The 16,413-nt window shown below is 39.3% G+C and overlaps 1 protein-coding gene across 6 annotated transcripts in view; it reads right to left on the reverse strand.

Moving 5' to 3' along the window:
* ext2 (exostosin glycosyltransferase 2) overlaps positions 1 to 16,413 on the reverse strand; it is a 188,895-nt gene that overhangs the window by 45,764 nt on the left and 126,718 nt on the right. For all 6 annotated transcript variants that reach the window (XM_078415478.1, XM_078415475.1, XM_078415476.1 and 3 more), the window contains one exon: positions 3,228 to 3,359. In XM_078415478.1, coding sequence (XP_078271604.1) covers positions 3,228 to 3,359 — 132 coding nt within the window. The remainder of the gene's footprint in view (positions 1 to 3,227; positions 3,360 to 16,413) is intronic.

Raw genomic sequence — 16,413 nt, forward strand, 5'->3', positions numbered from 1 at the left:
CTCTCCTGCTTGCATTAAGGAGGCATTTAAACACACTGAGCAATTACAAACACCTGTGAAGCCATGTGTCCCAAACATTATGGTGCCCTGAAATGGGGGGACTATGTATAAACACAGCTGTAATTTCTACGTGGTGAAACCAAAATGTATAAAAATACCCTTTAATAAAATCTGACAATGTGCACTTTAACCACATGTGATTGTTTTTCTATTATAAATCTCAAATTGTGGAGTACAGAGGCAAATAAATAAATGATGGGTCTTTGTCCCAAACATTATGGAGGGCACTGTAACCGAAGCTCTGGTGCTGGCATGTGCTATTTGAGATACTTTTTCCTTTGCTTAAAATGTTACAGACATGCATGACAAGCAACACAGTCAGAAAGAACTACTTTATTGAACTGATCAGATTACAACTTGAGGCACGCTGTGTTAGACAGACAGACACTGTGACAATAAAGGCTGCTTGTAAATGCACGGGCATCTATACAACCCATCGTTCTGTAAAGCCAAGGGGAGCCTTTTAAGATGCACAAATGTTTCTCAGAAAGGGAGTGGGCACGATCATGGATTGCTGCATCGTAGGCCTGTGCAAGACTGTGGAGACAAGCACATCACTCTGTCTATGATGCCTTTTAAATTACATCCTACCACAATGTGGTTTCAATTACAGCTTTTGGATAAAAAAAACACTTGATTTATTCAATGCTTCAGTCCAATTACCCTAGATGTGTTTCCAGTGAATACTTTAAGAAAGTATTCCAAGTTGCTTCTCATCCTGTCATGGTCAAAAGGCCAAAGACAGCCTCCAGATGCATTAACCCATTAGGTTCTTTCCTCGGCTCGCTCCCCAAGTATCTCCATGTTCTAAAGCAGATGTGATCCATGGCAACACAGCCTTGAACTTGATTCTGTATTCACGCTAGTGCAGGAGCTCGGTGTAAGGAAGAACAAAGACCGTATACAGTGAAAATCTGCTCCAAGATGGAAAGGGCCACTAGGTGGAGTAGGAGACAGGTACGGACGGCTCTTTATGGACAGAATTATGAAACAAAACTATCCTCAAAGACAAACCACTGAACAGCATGACGGTGCAAATATCCAGACAAGATGGCACTGTTTGAAGGTTAATTGGCCTCTGTAAATTGCCCCTTGTGTGTAGGAAGTGGATGCAAAAGTGGGGTAACATAGAAATAGTTTGAACGGGTGATCAACGGTCAGCATGGACTTGGTGGGCTGAAGGGCCTGTTTTCATGCCATATCTCTAAATTAAATACATAAATAAATAAATAGAGAGAATGACATGCAACGTGCATCAAATGGGAATTAAAAACAAACTGAAATATCAGCGCTGTGGTATTTCCCACAGATTAGGTACAGTGCAATGTATATCAGTCCGCATTGACTTGCAAAGTGATCTTACGGTCCAGGTCCATAACTCCCTGAAAGTGGCAGCACGAGTAGAGAAGAGTGATAAAGGCAGCATATGGTAAGCACACCTTCACTGGTTGTGGTACTGAGTTTAAGAGTCAGGAAGTCATGATGCAGCTTTATATGACTTGGTGGTTAGGCCACATTTGGAGTACTGCGTGCAGTTCTGGTCTCCCCATTACAGGAAGGACGTGGAGGCTTTGAAGAGGGTGTATAGGAGGTTTACCAGAATGATGCCTGGATTAGGGGATATTAGTTACAAGGAGAGGTTAGACAGACTTGAATTGTTTTCTCTGGAACGCTGGAGGATGAGGGGAAACCTGATAGAAATATATAAAATTATGAAAGGCATAGATAGGGTAGCAGTCAGAACCTTTCTCCCCCACGGTGAAAATGTCAAAGACTCGAGGGCATAGCTTTATGGTGAGAAGGGGAAAGTTTAAACGAGATGTGCAGAGCATATTTTTTTGTTTTACACAGAGGGTGGGGAGTGCCCGATGCTGCAGGAATGGTGTTGGAGCAGATATGATAGTTATTTGATGTCAAGAGACATTTGGATAGGCACATTGATATGCTGGGAATGGGGGGATATGGATTATGTGCAGGCAGGTAAGAGTTGGTCTTGGCATCATGTTCGGCACAGACATTGTCGGCTGAAGGGTTTTTCCTGTACTGTCTCTTCTATCAAGACACTATGTGATTCAAGAAGGTGCCAAACATTGAGTGAAGAGAATGCATAAATAAGTCTCTCTCAATTCTCTGCATATCCATACGATTAAAAAGAATCTAAAACAAGTGTGAGATGTTCTGCATTTGTCACTTGTGAAATGAATTCAATTGGAAAACTGTACTTACTTGGAAAAAAATCTTGCTTTTGTCGCTTGCTACAGCATTCATACAAAGTCTTTAAGTTTTTATGAGATAATGCTAAGCACAGATCATTATTTCCATGGATTTAGAATTCACTCCATTTTTAAACAAAGATTATATAGTCAAGTGAAATTCTAAGCAGGCTCTTCATGAAGAGTTGATACATTTTATTTTAAGATAAAGCTTCAAATGTGCTTTAGACACTGATTATCTCAAGATTTCTACATCTGTTTAATAAATAAATAAACTGATAGGTTCATAGCTTCTAGGAGCAGAATACGGCCATTCGTCCAATCAAATCTATTCTGCTATTCAATCATTGCTGATCTATTTTTCCCTCCCAACCCCATTCTCCTGCCTTTGCCCCGTAACCCCTGACACCCTTACTAATGAAAGATCTGTCAATCTCTGTCTTAACAATATCCATTGGCGGCCTCCACAGCCTTCTGTGGCAATGAATTCCACAGATTCACCACCCTGATCTCAATAACTAAGGATTGTTTCCAAACAGACAACAGAATGAGTAGAAAAGAACTGCAGATGCTCGTTTATACCGAAGATAAGACACAAAATGTTGGAGTAACTCAGCAGGTCGGGCAGCATCTCTGGGGAAAAGGAGTCGATAACAGAATGATATAGATCAGTGCATTTCCATAACACAACTGAATCAGCCAATATCCACGGGTCATCACCACACCACTGAGTTGAGGTAAACTACTGTTGGGGCTTTAATGGAGCAAGCTGCTTCCACACGCTCAAGCAGGATAAACAAGAACAGAAACCAAGGCAAGGAAATTAAAACGAAATGAAGATTCAGTTAACATTTTATTGTTGAAAAGAGCATCTGGTGTGATAAGTACACAAAGTGGACAAACAAAAGGATTCATTCAGATGCCCATTCAGAATGTTGCGTATCATACACTTACCACAATCGTTGGGTCGTTCCAATCCTCGTACGATCTGGCAGCGTAAGGATAGATTCTGTCGTTGATGATTTGCAAGGTAGCAAGTCCAATGGCTTTCATTGATTTAAAGTAAGCTTCCCAGAACCACCGAGCCTGCAATACAAATAAATCAGGGAAAATGTTGCATCTTCGTTTCTATTTTGAAAATATTTTATTCTTATTACTCAAGAGTTGATTTCACCCCAAGACTTTTTTAAATAATTTTAAAGGCAGAACATGTAGAATCACAATAAAGCGGCACAATTTTGAACAGTTATTCTGTAATTAATTTCAGTAAAAATATTAATATCCATATTTAAACTTTATTGAGTAATTTTGTTATTAAGGAATAACGGTAGTCAAAGTGAATCATGATGTAAATAATTAAACAAGGCTATTAGGCCCCCATGGAGTTAATCTATACAGAATAATCCGACAATTCTAATGCTGCTGAGCTCCAAACCCTATCACACCAAAACAAAAGCACTGATGCACCTATTAATGAATTCCACTGCAGGTCCACTTCATACGTTCATCAGCCTTACTGGAAATAACTTTATTACATCAACATAAACAAATGCTATTTTACACTCTGAAAATATCACTTTAAAATTGCAAGGTGCTTTTAAATTAATTGCGAGATAATGGATCACCAATGGAAAGGCAAGCATTTCTTGCCTGTGCCCAATTACCCAGGAGATGGATGTGGGAAAGACATCAAATGAAACCATGTATCATTACATCCGGTAACAGAACCCTCAGAGCTATCAAGTAGATCGGCTCCAAGATTTCAACACTTCTGATGATAGCACCTAATCATGATTTTGCGCAACCTGGACAGAAACATTGTGGTGGTGCACCCACTGCCTTATCGCTCTAGGTGGCGCAAGTCAGGGTATGTGAATATTGATGAAGCAGCCTTGGAAAATTGCAACATTGCATGCATATCATATATACCATATAGTGAACTGGTCATCAATCAAAAATGGGAGCAATTTAATCCTGGATGAATTCAAACCTCCCAGGCATTGGTTGGAGCTATAATTATCTGGGGGAAATTGCAAGATTTTATTATCCTGACTTGTGGGGTAAAAACCTTAGAGTCAAAAGATTGTTTGCTTTCGGGTACCCAACCGCCCACTGTAAAATATTCAGCCGCCTGTGATCACAGAATGGATGACTACATTGCTTTCGTCAATGATGCTTCTCAGCACAAGTGGGGAAATTCACTGTTGAAGGGAAGTAATGCCGCTAAGTGTTGTGGGGTGATGTGTACAGTTCACATTGGTCGCTGTCACTGTTTGTCTGCGATGGTCAGTGTTATTTCCGCACAACACAGAAAGTCCAGTTCTTGCTCCATGCAGACTTGGATTGATTATCTAAGCAGTTGCAAATGGGACCAAATACCATACAATACATCAGCAGCCAACACTGCCACCCCTTGACCTTACAATGCAGAGAGAGTAATTGATGAAGCAACTAAGGATCCTGGCATACTTGCATTAGAAATGGCAACAGTGCCTCAGTACTGGTTGACAGTAACTCAAATTTCTCACATATGACCTTAACCAAAATCCTGCGGCTTGTGTCTCAACTTGCACGAGCTGCCTTTCATCCCTTTGCTTTTCAGACTCAGTGATTTCTGTCTAAATAAAGTCAATTTAAAATTCTCCGTTTGTTTCCAAACTCCTCCATGACCGTGCTCTTCATCAACTAAACAACTATCCGAAACATCGATGCTCCTCTTATTCTGAGAACACGCGCAACTCAAATTTTAAATTTGCAACTTTGTATGATGTGAATTTTCACAAAGTCAACTTGCATTGGTCAAGAAAAACACAAAACACTGGAGCAACTCAGCGGGTCAGGCAGCATCTCTGGAGAAAGGGAATTGGCGACGTTTTGGGTCGGAATCCTTCCTCAGACTATAAAATTGACTGCATTGGTCAAACATGCATTGTTGGGCTAGTTTCTGGGAATTTGGCTTGTAAAGGCCCTGAATTTAATGGAGCAAAAATAACAAGCTGCTGGAGCAACTCAGCAGGTCAGGCAGCATGTGGATATGGGCATAGTTACAATGGAAGTGGAAATAGTGCCTCAGTACTGGTTGGCAGCTTGACCATTGCAATTCGCTCTATGAAAACCCACATGACTTTAAAAGCCAGTTCCACACACAAGACAGACTATGCCCCCAAATCAAATTAATTACCACAAAGAGTTTAGTCACCACATTTTTTCAAGTCCTTGATATTCAAAATTCAGTTGCCACGTTTTATGGTACAGGAACAGGAAAAACTCAAATATCCAAAATTTACTCAGAAAAGTATATCAATCACAAGTAATCATGAAGATAGACTCAAAAAGCTGTAGTAACTCAGCGGGACTGGCAGCATCTCTGGAGAGAAGGAATGGTTGACGTTTCGGATCGAGACCCATCTTCAGTAATCATCCTCTATCAAACTTTTGAAGTTTTAGTTATTTAAAATCTGGTTTCTGAAAAGTGGTCAAAAAACGTGCGGCAAGGTGGCGCAGCGGTAGAGTTGCTGCCTTACAGCGCTCGCAGCACCGGAGACCCGGGTTTGATCCCAACTCCTGGTGTTGTCTGCATGAAGTTTGTACATTCTCCTCGTGACCTGCGTGGGATTTCTCTGATCTTCGGTTTCCTCCCACACTCCAACGACATACAGATATGTTGGTAAAGTGTAAATTGTCCCTCGTGTGTGTAGGATAGTATTAATGTGCAGGGATCGCTGGTCGGTGCGGGTCGGTGAGCCGAAGGACCTGTTTCTGCGCTGTATCTCTAAACTAAACTAACCTGAGCTGATAGGATAAAGCGATGTTCAGCTTTATTAAGTCACACCAGGATTTAAAAACAACAACATATTTTAAATTTGAAGGAAAGAACCTTAAACAACATTCCTAAAAATTGCCTAATGTTAGAGATTCAAAGATTTTACACATGGCAATATCAATCTAGGACGCAGCTGAAACCTGAAAATATGTAATTCAGAAAGTTGTGGGCAATTTCCACAGCAGAAACATTGCCTGATGATCAACCCAAATATCAGATAATTGAAAATAGTGCATAACTATTATTTTTCAAATCATAGCCACAAATAAAGCTCTGTACTCTGTATTCTCTGTACTATGTGTCTTAAACATCCATTGCTGGGAAGACAAATTCAGAGCAAGTTAACAAATAATGATCCAGGATTCTGAGATAACAAATGTTACCAACGTTTACCTGCAATACTGCCAAAAAGCATTTCTCCGGGGGGAAAAAAAAAAATTCTAAACTTCGCAAATTGCTTACAACCAAGTAGGCAGGAAAAACATCAAAGTGTAGAAGTGCAGCACAAAATCCATAATGTTCTCTCACTCCAGCTTTGGCTGGTAATTTAGCCTGATCTAATTGAGATGCTCTTTGGACCTTTGCAGGTGAGAGATTATTTTTACAAGACAATCTTTTTTATGAACTGGGACTACTAATGCATCAATTTAAACAACCTGCCGCCAACAAAATTCTTGGCTCCATCATAAATCACTTGGGACTTTTCAGGGCCAAAGGGATAAGTGAGGAATTTATACATTGTTCATAAATCACATTGCTTTATATCTACCAACCTTCCGGAGACTGAAGCTGTTCACATGTATGTGAAATGGAAGTCCAATGATGTCAAAATTCTCCAAATCAATGTTATTTTAAAAACCATGTTCTTGGTATTAACCCTTACAATAACAAAAAATAACTATGTGAGCAGTGGAGTGATCTGAACAGTAACACGTCCCCACACTTCAGCAAACAAGACCCACTGGAGGGGGGCTGCCTTGCAGAAATAGGCAGCAGGATTGAGTGAAATATATGTGCTCAGGAAACCCTCGGAGTGAAAATTCCATTGGTGATGCAGCAATGGCAAGAGAACCTTTGCTGTCACATTGCACAGCTCCTGTGGAACCAAGAAATCAGACAAAACTAAATTCACAAGTTCACAAGTTATAGGAGTAGAATTAGGCCAATTGGCCCATCGAGTCTACTCCGCCATTCAATCATGGCTGATCTCTGCCTCCTAATCCCATTTTCCTGCCTTCTCCCCTTACCCTTCTTGACACCCGTTCTAATCAAGAATTTGCCTATCTCTGCCTTAAAAATATCCACTGACTTGGCCGCCAGCCCTCCGTGGCAATGAGTTCCACAGATTAACTACCCTCTGGCTAAGCAAATCAATGAAATTTATTGGATTAAACAATGAAAAAAATATTGGGAAGAGAAAGTTAGCGAAGAAAAAAATAGAAGTTGTAATAGGTCACTTATCAGAGGCAGCAAGGGAACAGGGTGGAGGGGCATAGAAATGCTTTTGGGTTGTGTACAAGGGATAAATTTGGTGGAACAAATTTCAAGAGGTTTTGAGCCAAATCTAGCTTCTGCAGGTGTTTAGTAGAGAGCATACTGACTGGTTGTATCATGGCCTGGTTTGGTAATTTAAGCGCCCAAGAATGAAAGAGGCAGCAGAAAGTAGTGGGCATTGCCTGGTCCATCACGGGTATTGACCTTCCCTCCACTGAAGGGAACTACAGGAAATGCTGCCTTAAAAAGGCAACTAATATCAAAGACCCACATCACCCTGGCCATGCTCTCATCTCAACTGCTACCATCTGGAAGCTGGTACTGCAGCCAAAGAACTATCACTTGCAGGTTCAAAAACAGCTTCTTCCCATCGAAAAATCAGTACCGCACTGAGAAATTGAACCCCACTGCACAATCCTACCTCAGCAACAGACTACTGGGTACTTCAGCCTGCACTATTATGGCCTGGTTACCTAGTACAATAATTATTTATTTATATGATTTAATATTTGTCCATTGTATTGTCGCGTGAATGTGCCTGTAAAGCAGCTTCGCGTAAGAATTTAATTGTTCTATTCTTGGCGCACTTGACAATTAAGCACTCTTGTCTTGCATGGTGGCCATTAAAAAATGGCAGAGATTAAGAGAATGGTATTTCTGTCAGAGACGAAGATGATAATTTTGAGTGTATTTGGTATTGAACTGGAAAGAATGATAGTTTACACAGGACTGGCTGCCAATTATGCAGCCCGACAGTACACAACCAGATGTGTTGAGAGAGGTGGTGGTGGCTTGGTAACACCAAATGCTTGCTAAATACACATAGAACCTGCCAGCTCAGGGGCCCAGTATGTGAATAAAAAGTCAATAAAACCACTGACTTGAGGGCAAGAAGTCAATGTAAAGGGTTCCACAATTACAGTGGCTCAGTTCATAAGTTCCAGGAGCAGAATTAGGCCATTCCACCCATCAAGTCTACTCCGCCATTCAATCATGGCTGATCTGTCTTTCCCTTTCAACCCCATTCTCCTGCCTTCTCCCCACAACCCTTGACACCCATAGTAACCAAGAACCAACCGATCTCCACCTTAAAAATATCCATTGACCTGGCCTCCAAGGCCTTCTGTGGCAAAGTCATAAAGTAAGAATTTAACGTTTGTCCGCAGCAGTCAAGGCACCCACCTAGACATTGGCAACCTCCGTGGATGCCATGGTCATTGCTTTATAAAATTGCCACAAATTTACACTGTTGCCACAACTTTTTCAGAATATCAAGGCAAAGCACCTTTTGCTCACTCCCCACACTGTTTACTATGAAAATCATACCTGTACCACTGCAGAGAACTAACATATTAAAGATGTGGTTAAATGGTGGAATCATTCCATAAGCATTAATGAAATTAAATATATTTGATATTTCTGATGTTGACACACAATTACACTTACCAAATGTAATCATTGCCAAATATACTGCAGAAGAGAAACATGAGATGAAAATATTGGCATGATTGTGCAACTATTATTAAATCTCCATGAACATTATTTTTTAATGCTAGTCATATATTTAAATCAGAATAGGTTTGCAATGTCAAGTAATTTCATTTTAATAGGATAAAAAGACTTATGTCCAAGTCAATGATACCATTAATTCATGCATTTCTAAAGCCACTGCCATGATTAAGACAGGCCTAAAAGTTCAGCACAAGGTTATTACAAGCGGAAACTGATGATAGAATAGCAAAGATAGACACAAAGTGCTGGAGTAACTCAGCGGGACAGGCAGCATCTCTGAAGAGAAGGAATAGGTGACGTTTCGGGTAGAGACTCTTCTTCAGATCTTCATTGTTGGAACTGCACTCTTTCAACTAACGTAGACTCTCTGGCCCTTTTATGTTTATATGGTACCCTATGAAAGCAGAGTGATCTACCTTGATGCAACCTAGTTAAAGACACATTTTATAATCTGAAGTAAATCCATAATTGTTGGACAAATTACAATTTCTCCTATATCCACAGTAAAAAGCCAAAGGCCTTGATGTTTTCTGTCATCTCGTAAAGCTGAAAGAACATTCAGAATTTTAGCCCAGAAATTGATGTTTAATTTTGCTCTAGTTACAACTACTTTACTGAGCTGTATGCCATAACCACTAATGTGTGGAACATCTTATACATACATTGCCACACTAAATCGACTACTGCAATGCACGTTTTGCTGCCTCTCGTCTGAAATTATATCACAAGCAGCAAATCTCATGCTAAGTCTGCATGCCCATCATCTGCTGCAGTGTTCAAAATTATTTCGCCAGTGTAAAAATAGCCCCCATCTATATTTCCAGCCTCTCATTTCTCTCAGCCTTGTAAACCCCCACCTTGTGCATTTTCCCTCCCATCAATCCAACTCTGGGACAGAGACTCACCCCTTCAGTCCTACTCTTTTCTTAAAAACTTCTCCACCTCCACATCTTTCAACTTTAAAGTTTGCTTTATTTGAAGTGTGCTTCAAATAATTTAAGAATACCAATGTGGGTTTGCCACAATGCACTTTTCTCATTAATATCAATATTGTAATAGATGCATACTTAGGATGTTGAAATGTAATACATCATAACATTAACTTATTGTAATTGAGGCATATGTATAACAACAAGCACTGTTTAAACAAGTTTAAAAAGTTATGTTCTGGTTTCAGGAATTTTTCAAAATGTGAATGAAGGAATTCTATCATGTTCTGACACATGATGGACAGTGTTTGAAACTTAACGCCACACATTTCAACACTCCAGGGTATCATCTTTAAATCTGTCAGTGTTTGGGACTCGTATCAACTTCCCCTACAACAGACACCCAGCTGAGAGAGTGTTCCAAGAAAAATATATGGATTTAATTGCAAAGCTTTGCTCAGGCAGCCCCAGAGGAGAGTTCAAAGGCAAAATAAGGTGCTTTCTAGCACCTCGGAGTGCTGTAAGGTCTAAAGGTTACTAAAGCAGGAGCCACTGCCCAATAAAAATCTGTTTTCAGAGTTCAGTTGTAAAGCATATAATGGATCCTTTTACAGCTTTCACCTCATTCTGAGTCAGAGTGCTGGTTCCTACAGTGATGGCGTGTTTCAGCTGCTGTCTACTCGAGCCATCAAAGGTACCCCAAAGCACAGCGTCCTTTACTCCCATTCACTTAGCAGACAATCAATAATACAGTTATTTTGTCGACCCTAAAGCATTTCTTCAAGACCAATTTAATTTTACATTTAGTAATAATCCTGCAGTCAAATCTAGATGAAGTAGATATTGAAGCATTTTCCTCAGACTGGGGGTTGCAAATTGTGCGCAAAAAGACAAACTCTTTCAGCATTTGGCTGCATTCTACTGTGGATTTGGGGATTAGAATGGGCTGGTACTCAAATCGACAATTAAATGAATGAACTGCCCCAGTTCTCAGTCAACAACATTATAAAAGGAACCTGTGGATAATTATGAAAATCTATAGATCCCCTCTGTGGTTTTCAATAATGTCTTATTTTATAGAAACAGCAGACCAATCTACTGTGCCATTTTTTATCTGCCAAAAATGGACACAAATACTGAGCTCAGACCCTCTAACATTTCTAGTTTGTTTGTTGAGAAAGAAGAGTTTGCAGTGCCTACAACAATGCCACCCATTCCTTCTCTCGAGATGCTGCCTGTCCGCTGAGTTACTCAAGCATTTTGTGTCTATCCTAGTTTAGTTTAGTTTATTGTCACGTGTACCGAGGTACAGTGAAAAGCTTTGCAACAATATGTAGACTGTATTGTCCTCCAAAATTTAGTATTGCAATGAAGCAGAAACCTGAGGCAACTGTATTAGTGCAGCATATGATGCTAATGGTACTCATATTGGCTATCCATGGCAATAAAACAATGTGGCCAGATGTATTTAATAAAAGAAGTGCCTTATCAATCATTCTGATCTGCCTTCAGATGCTTTTATCTCCATGCCGCCCACACATTAAATATTCAGTTATTCTTCCAATTTGAAATTTTACTTAGAAACAGAAAATAGGTGCAGGAGTAGGTCATTCGGCCCTTCGAGCCAGCACCGCCGTTTGATATGATCATGGCGGATCATCTAAAATCAGTACCCCCTTCCTGCCTTTTTCCCATATCCCTTGATTCTGTTAGCCCCAAGAGCTATATCTAACTCTCTCTTGAAAACATCCAGTGAATTGGCCTCCACTGCCCTCTGTGGCAGAGAATTCCACAGATTCACCACTCTCTGGGTGATTTTTTTTTCCCGCTACTTGCTTTAAACGGATTAATCTTACTCATTAGTTTTTGGATCATTAAAAGATGAATATGTTTGACTACAAAGAAACAAAAAACACTTGTTTGTTTTCATCACAATCCTATGAAAGCTGCAGATTTGAAGATAGCCTGGTTATGCACATTGAAAACAAACTGGTAATAAATCACATAATACATAACCAAGTCTCAGGTATGACATGCATGAAAGATTTTGCCTAATCCAATTCTTCAATTGTATTTAGAAGGAATTGTGTATTAAACACTTGAAAAAGGTTTTAATGTCATTACTTTGTAAAATAAATCCTTTCCACACTGTACGAAAATTCTGACTTTAAAATCATTTAACTATGATTTTTAAATTCACACCACTGGAATTAAAGCAGAAAAAAACATTCAAAAGATCAATTAAATCTTGATCAATTTCCATTAATGAATCATTTTAAATAAGGAACCAATGTAATTTTTGCTGAAAAGATCCTGTTTGGTTTGCTCCATGCTCTGGTTAACAGCTTCTTGTAATTCAAACTATTAGAAAGGATAATGCGAAGTAATAGTTTTGAGTAGCAGCTTCTGAAAATTAATTTAAATTTACAAGCCATAATGGTTTTGTGTGACAAGGAAAAGTTAATGGAATGATTTCTCTGGAAATCCTGACTCTCTGACTGATTAAGTTCATTGTGATTTCAGCTGCAACTCAGAACTGGTTAGAGAAAAAAACCCCCATGGCTTTAAAATTTCATCACCATCCAGTGACACTCGCCTAGAAGTGTGTGAAGACAGAATCAGGCTTGCCTCTGATGCCTTTTGTGATAAAGCAGCCTGCCAACACTCACTGCAACAGATGAAAAATCCAGTGGTGGCGGTGAAGGTTCTGAGGCAGTGATCTCTTAGAACACCAACTTATGGAGAAGAAAAATAATTCTACAAAACAAAAAGTACCGGCTGGTTTTGAAGCATAGAGCCATACACAAAATCCATTATTGTTTGAATGTTTGTTGCATGATTCAGCTTTGTTTCAACTTATTAAATTCAAAGAAGTTATGCATTAAATATCTTAACACTAAACGTGTTTATAAGTTTAGTGCTCAAGGATTAAAATGTAAAATAGATATTTACAGTTAGCAGCATTGATCATTAAAACAGCATTTAAATAAAAGTTCATACATTATTCTGGTTCCTTAAAAATGTTTGTACGTGTAACATGCATACACAATCTCTGTGCCTGCACGTTCTTCATCTGCACTTATCAGCCGGGCTGGATTGGAAGGCAGCCAGACACAGACGGCCGGCAGATGGTATGCATTCCATCATCAGTGATAACCATACTCGGGGCAATCCAAGTTAAAATAATATTAACTATGTACTCCCTCATTTCTCAAAAGTTTTATATTAATGAGTGTTTGCTCAATCGTTATAATTTACTAAAATGCAGCAAGGAGTATTTCTCAAGCAGGTGAAGAAAGAAATTGTTTTAGAATTTATTTTAACATCCAAAAAACAGATGAATTAACGCATGCTCTCATTTGCTTTGTTGATACCATCAAGCAATCTGAGGTACCATATAGTTCATAAAAAAATGGTTAATACACAAGGCATACATGTAAATTTTAATTATTCCATTTAATATTACATGCTTTAATCTTTTTTTAACATAATTTGACATTAGCGTAGACCAGAAGTTCATTCTTCTGTGAATACTGATGTACTGAGAACTAAGGAAATCTAGGAACATGGAATAGTGTGATACTGTAGCACTGAGACGGAAGACCGTACAGTCTTTGAAAAGCAATGCAAGCTTGGGGCACATGGTCTATTCCTGCCCCATTTCCAATGCTGATAACTCCTTTACACATCATACATTGGATATATCGGGTGGCACAATGGCGCAGCTGGTAGAGCTGTTGCCTCACTGTGCCAGAGACCCAGGCTCGATCCTGACCTTGGATGCTGTCTTTGTGGAGCTTGCATGTTCTCTTTGTGACCAAAGACGTGCGGGTTTGCAGGTCGTTTGGCCTCTAAAATTGCCCCTATTGTTTAGGGAGTGGATGAGAAAATAGAATAACATAGAATTGGTGTAAACAGGTATTTTTCCCATGACTTTCAGTCTGAAGAAGGGTCTCAAGTTACTCCAGCTTTTTGTGCCTATCTTCAGTTTAAACCAGCATCTGCAGTTCCTTCCTACTCAGTCCAGTTTAGAACTGTTTAGAGATACAACATGATCAATGTGGACTCAGTGGGCCGAAGGGCCCGGTTCTATCTTGTATCTCTAAACGAAACTAGTTTGAGTAAAATTAATCTTTAAATTATCCACTTGTTTCTAAAGAAAATATACAAATCAAATCTCTGAATTACTTTGTCAATGCAAGTCTAAATCCCTCCTCCTCAGGCAAAATACCTGTGTCATGATGTCCTACGAAAATAAAAATAAGTTGTGCTGATAGATACTAACCATTATTCATTCTCTCTTCAAATGGACACATCTAACCCTGGCACATGATAAATGCATTACACCACTACACTTTGACTTAAGACAAAAACATTTTCCAAAGCACCATGCTCTGGAGGATTTATTGGGTACTGTCAGAGCACAATATATCATCAACAGACATGCAAAATCTGGTTTCAGTCACAGAGAGAAATTCTTGCATTTCATATTCCTTACTATTCATCTTCCACTTGTTCCCCTCAATGGCCAACAGATCTGCCGAAATGCAAGAATTTTCTAATGGACATTGCATTTTAATGTTATTGGTAGATTTTTTTTTTAATGGCATACGAGTACTTCCTGTAACAATAGTGGAATACACAGTGGAATGAAAAAGCAAAAGACTTAAATTTCATACTGATATTAAAATTAGTACAAATTTAAATGAGAATAGGGCACCCTCCCTATTTACACCGATACAAAGAAAATCCAGTGATTTTGAAATACTATTCTAATCTAAGCAACCAACAACGAAATATGGTTAATTTCAAAATTGTGTTTTATTAGAAGAAAAAACAATGTAAGTTTACCAATTGGAAAAAGATTAGGATGGAAATAAACTGTTAGGAGGCTGTGGAGCACCTCTGCAGCAAAGCGAGGAGTTTTATGTGGGAGAATGAATGTTAAGGTAGCAACATCTTCAGGCAGAAGGCAGGAGCCTTCTCTGCCTTCTGCAGAGATAGAGTAAGATCTATCAAGAGCTGTTGTGCTGCTGCAAGTAAGAATTTCATTGTTCCGCTTCGGTACATAAGACAATTATGTCTTATGTACCGAAAGACACTCTTGATAGATACAAAAAGCTGGAGTAACTCAGCAGGACAGGCAGCATCTCTGGAGAGAAGGAATAGGTGGTTTCGGGTCGAGACCCTTCTTCAGACCCTTCGTTTGAAGAAGGTCTTGAACTGAAACATCACCCATTCCTTTTCTCCAGAGATGCTGCCTGTCTCGCTGAGTTACTTCAGCTTTTTGTATCTATCTTCGGTTTAAACCAGCAATATGTAGTTCCTTCCTACATTCTTGACTTGAGTCTTTGGACTGTTTCAGGAGTTAAACATTGCTCCAAATTAACCCAAGTACAACCTTGCTTGTATTATTTTCCTAAACACTTGAAGTTAATTTTCAAAGCCAAATCAACATGATGATAAAAACATATCGCCCAGGGCACCACTATGGTTGAAACTGAAATAGAAATTGCTATCAGGAGTTATATAAAGGCTTGTGTTGAGGTTGCTCATGCGTCAGAATAGTGGGAAAGAATGAGTTAAAGTGTAAAAAATGCTGCAAGTAATCTTTATTTGATGAGACTTTGGATACAAGGAGGAGGAAGAGTGTGTCAGATAGAATACTTTGAGTATCAGCATGAAGAGTGGGGAGTACCAGGATGACAAAGAAAGTTCATTACACCACTGACCAAGGTATTATCAATCAAATGAGGGAGATAAGAAAGATTGGGAAAGAAAGATTGATTAGGGTTAAAAGTGACCATGAACACAAAAAGTCAGAATTCATTCACAATTTAATTAGGTTTCGAACTGGGACCATAATGAAAAACTTCTTCAGCATCCAATATCACCATTCATATATAAAATAAGCTTGAATAAGCTAGCTAAGCTTGAATACTATCAAAATATAGGCAGTAATAATAAATACAATTCATAGAAAAGTAGAGACATAGTATGAATCAGACGATATAGACACAAAATACCACAGTAACTCAGTGAGACAGGCAACATCTCTGGAGAGAAGGAATGGGTGACGTTTCAGGTCGAGACCCTTCTTCAGACAGGCGCATCAGCCCATTGAGTCCATGCTGACCATAAACCTACATTAATTCCTTTTCTCATCAATATCCCATTTCTATCCTTCAGATAATTTACAGTGGCCAGTTAACCTACCATGTAGACTTTTGGGACATGAAACCAGAGCACGTGGAGAAAACAACTGCGGTCACAGGGAGAGTATTGAATCCCCACACAGGCAGCTCACGAGGCCAGGATTGAACCTGGGTGTCTGGTATTGTGAAGTAGCGGCTCTACTTGTTGAACCTCTATGCTACCAGTA

Source organism: Rhinoraja longicauda, chromosome 18, assembly GCF_053455715.1.
Source record: "Rhinoraja longicauda isolate Sanriku21f chromosome 18, sRhiLon1.1, whole genome shotgun sequence".
NCBI classification, from domain to species: Eukaryota; Metazoa; Chordata; class Chondrichthyes; order Rajiformes; family Arhynchobatidae; genus Rhinoraja; species Rhinoraja longicauda.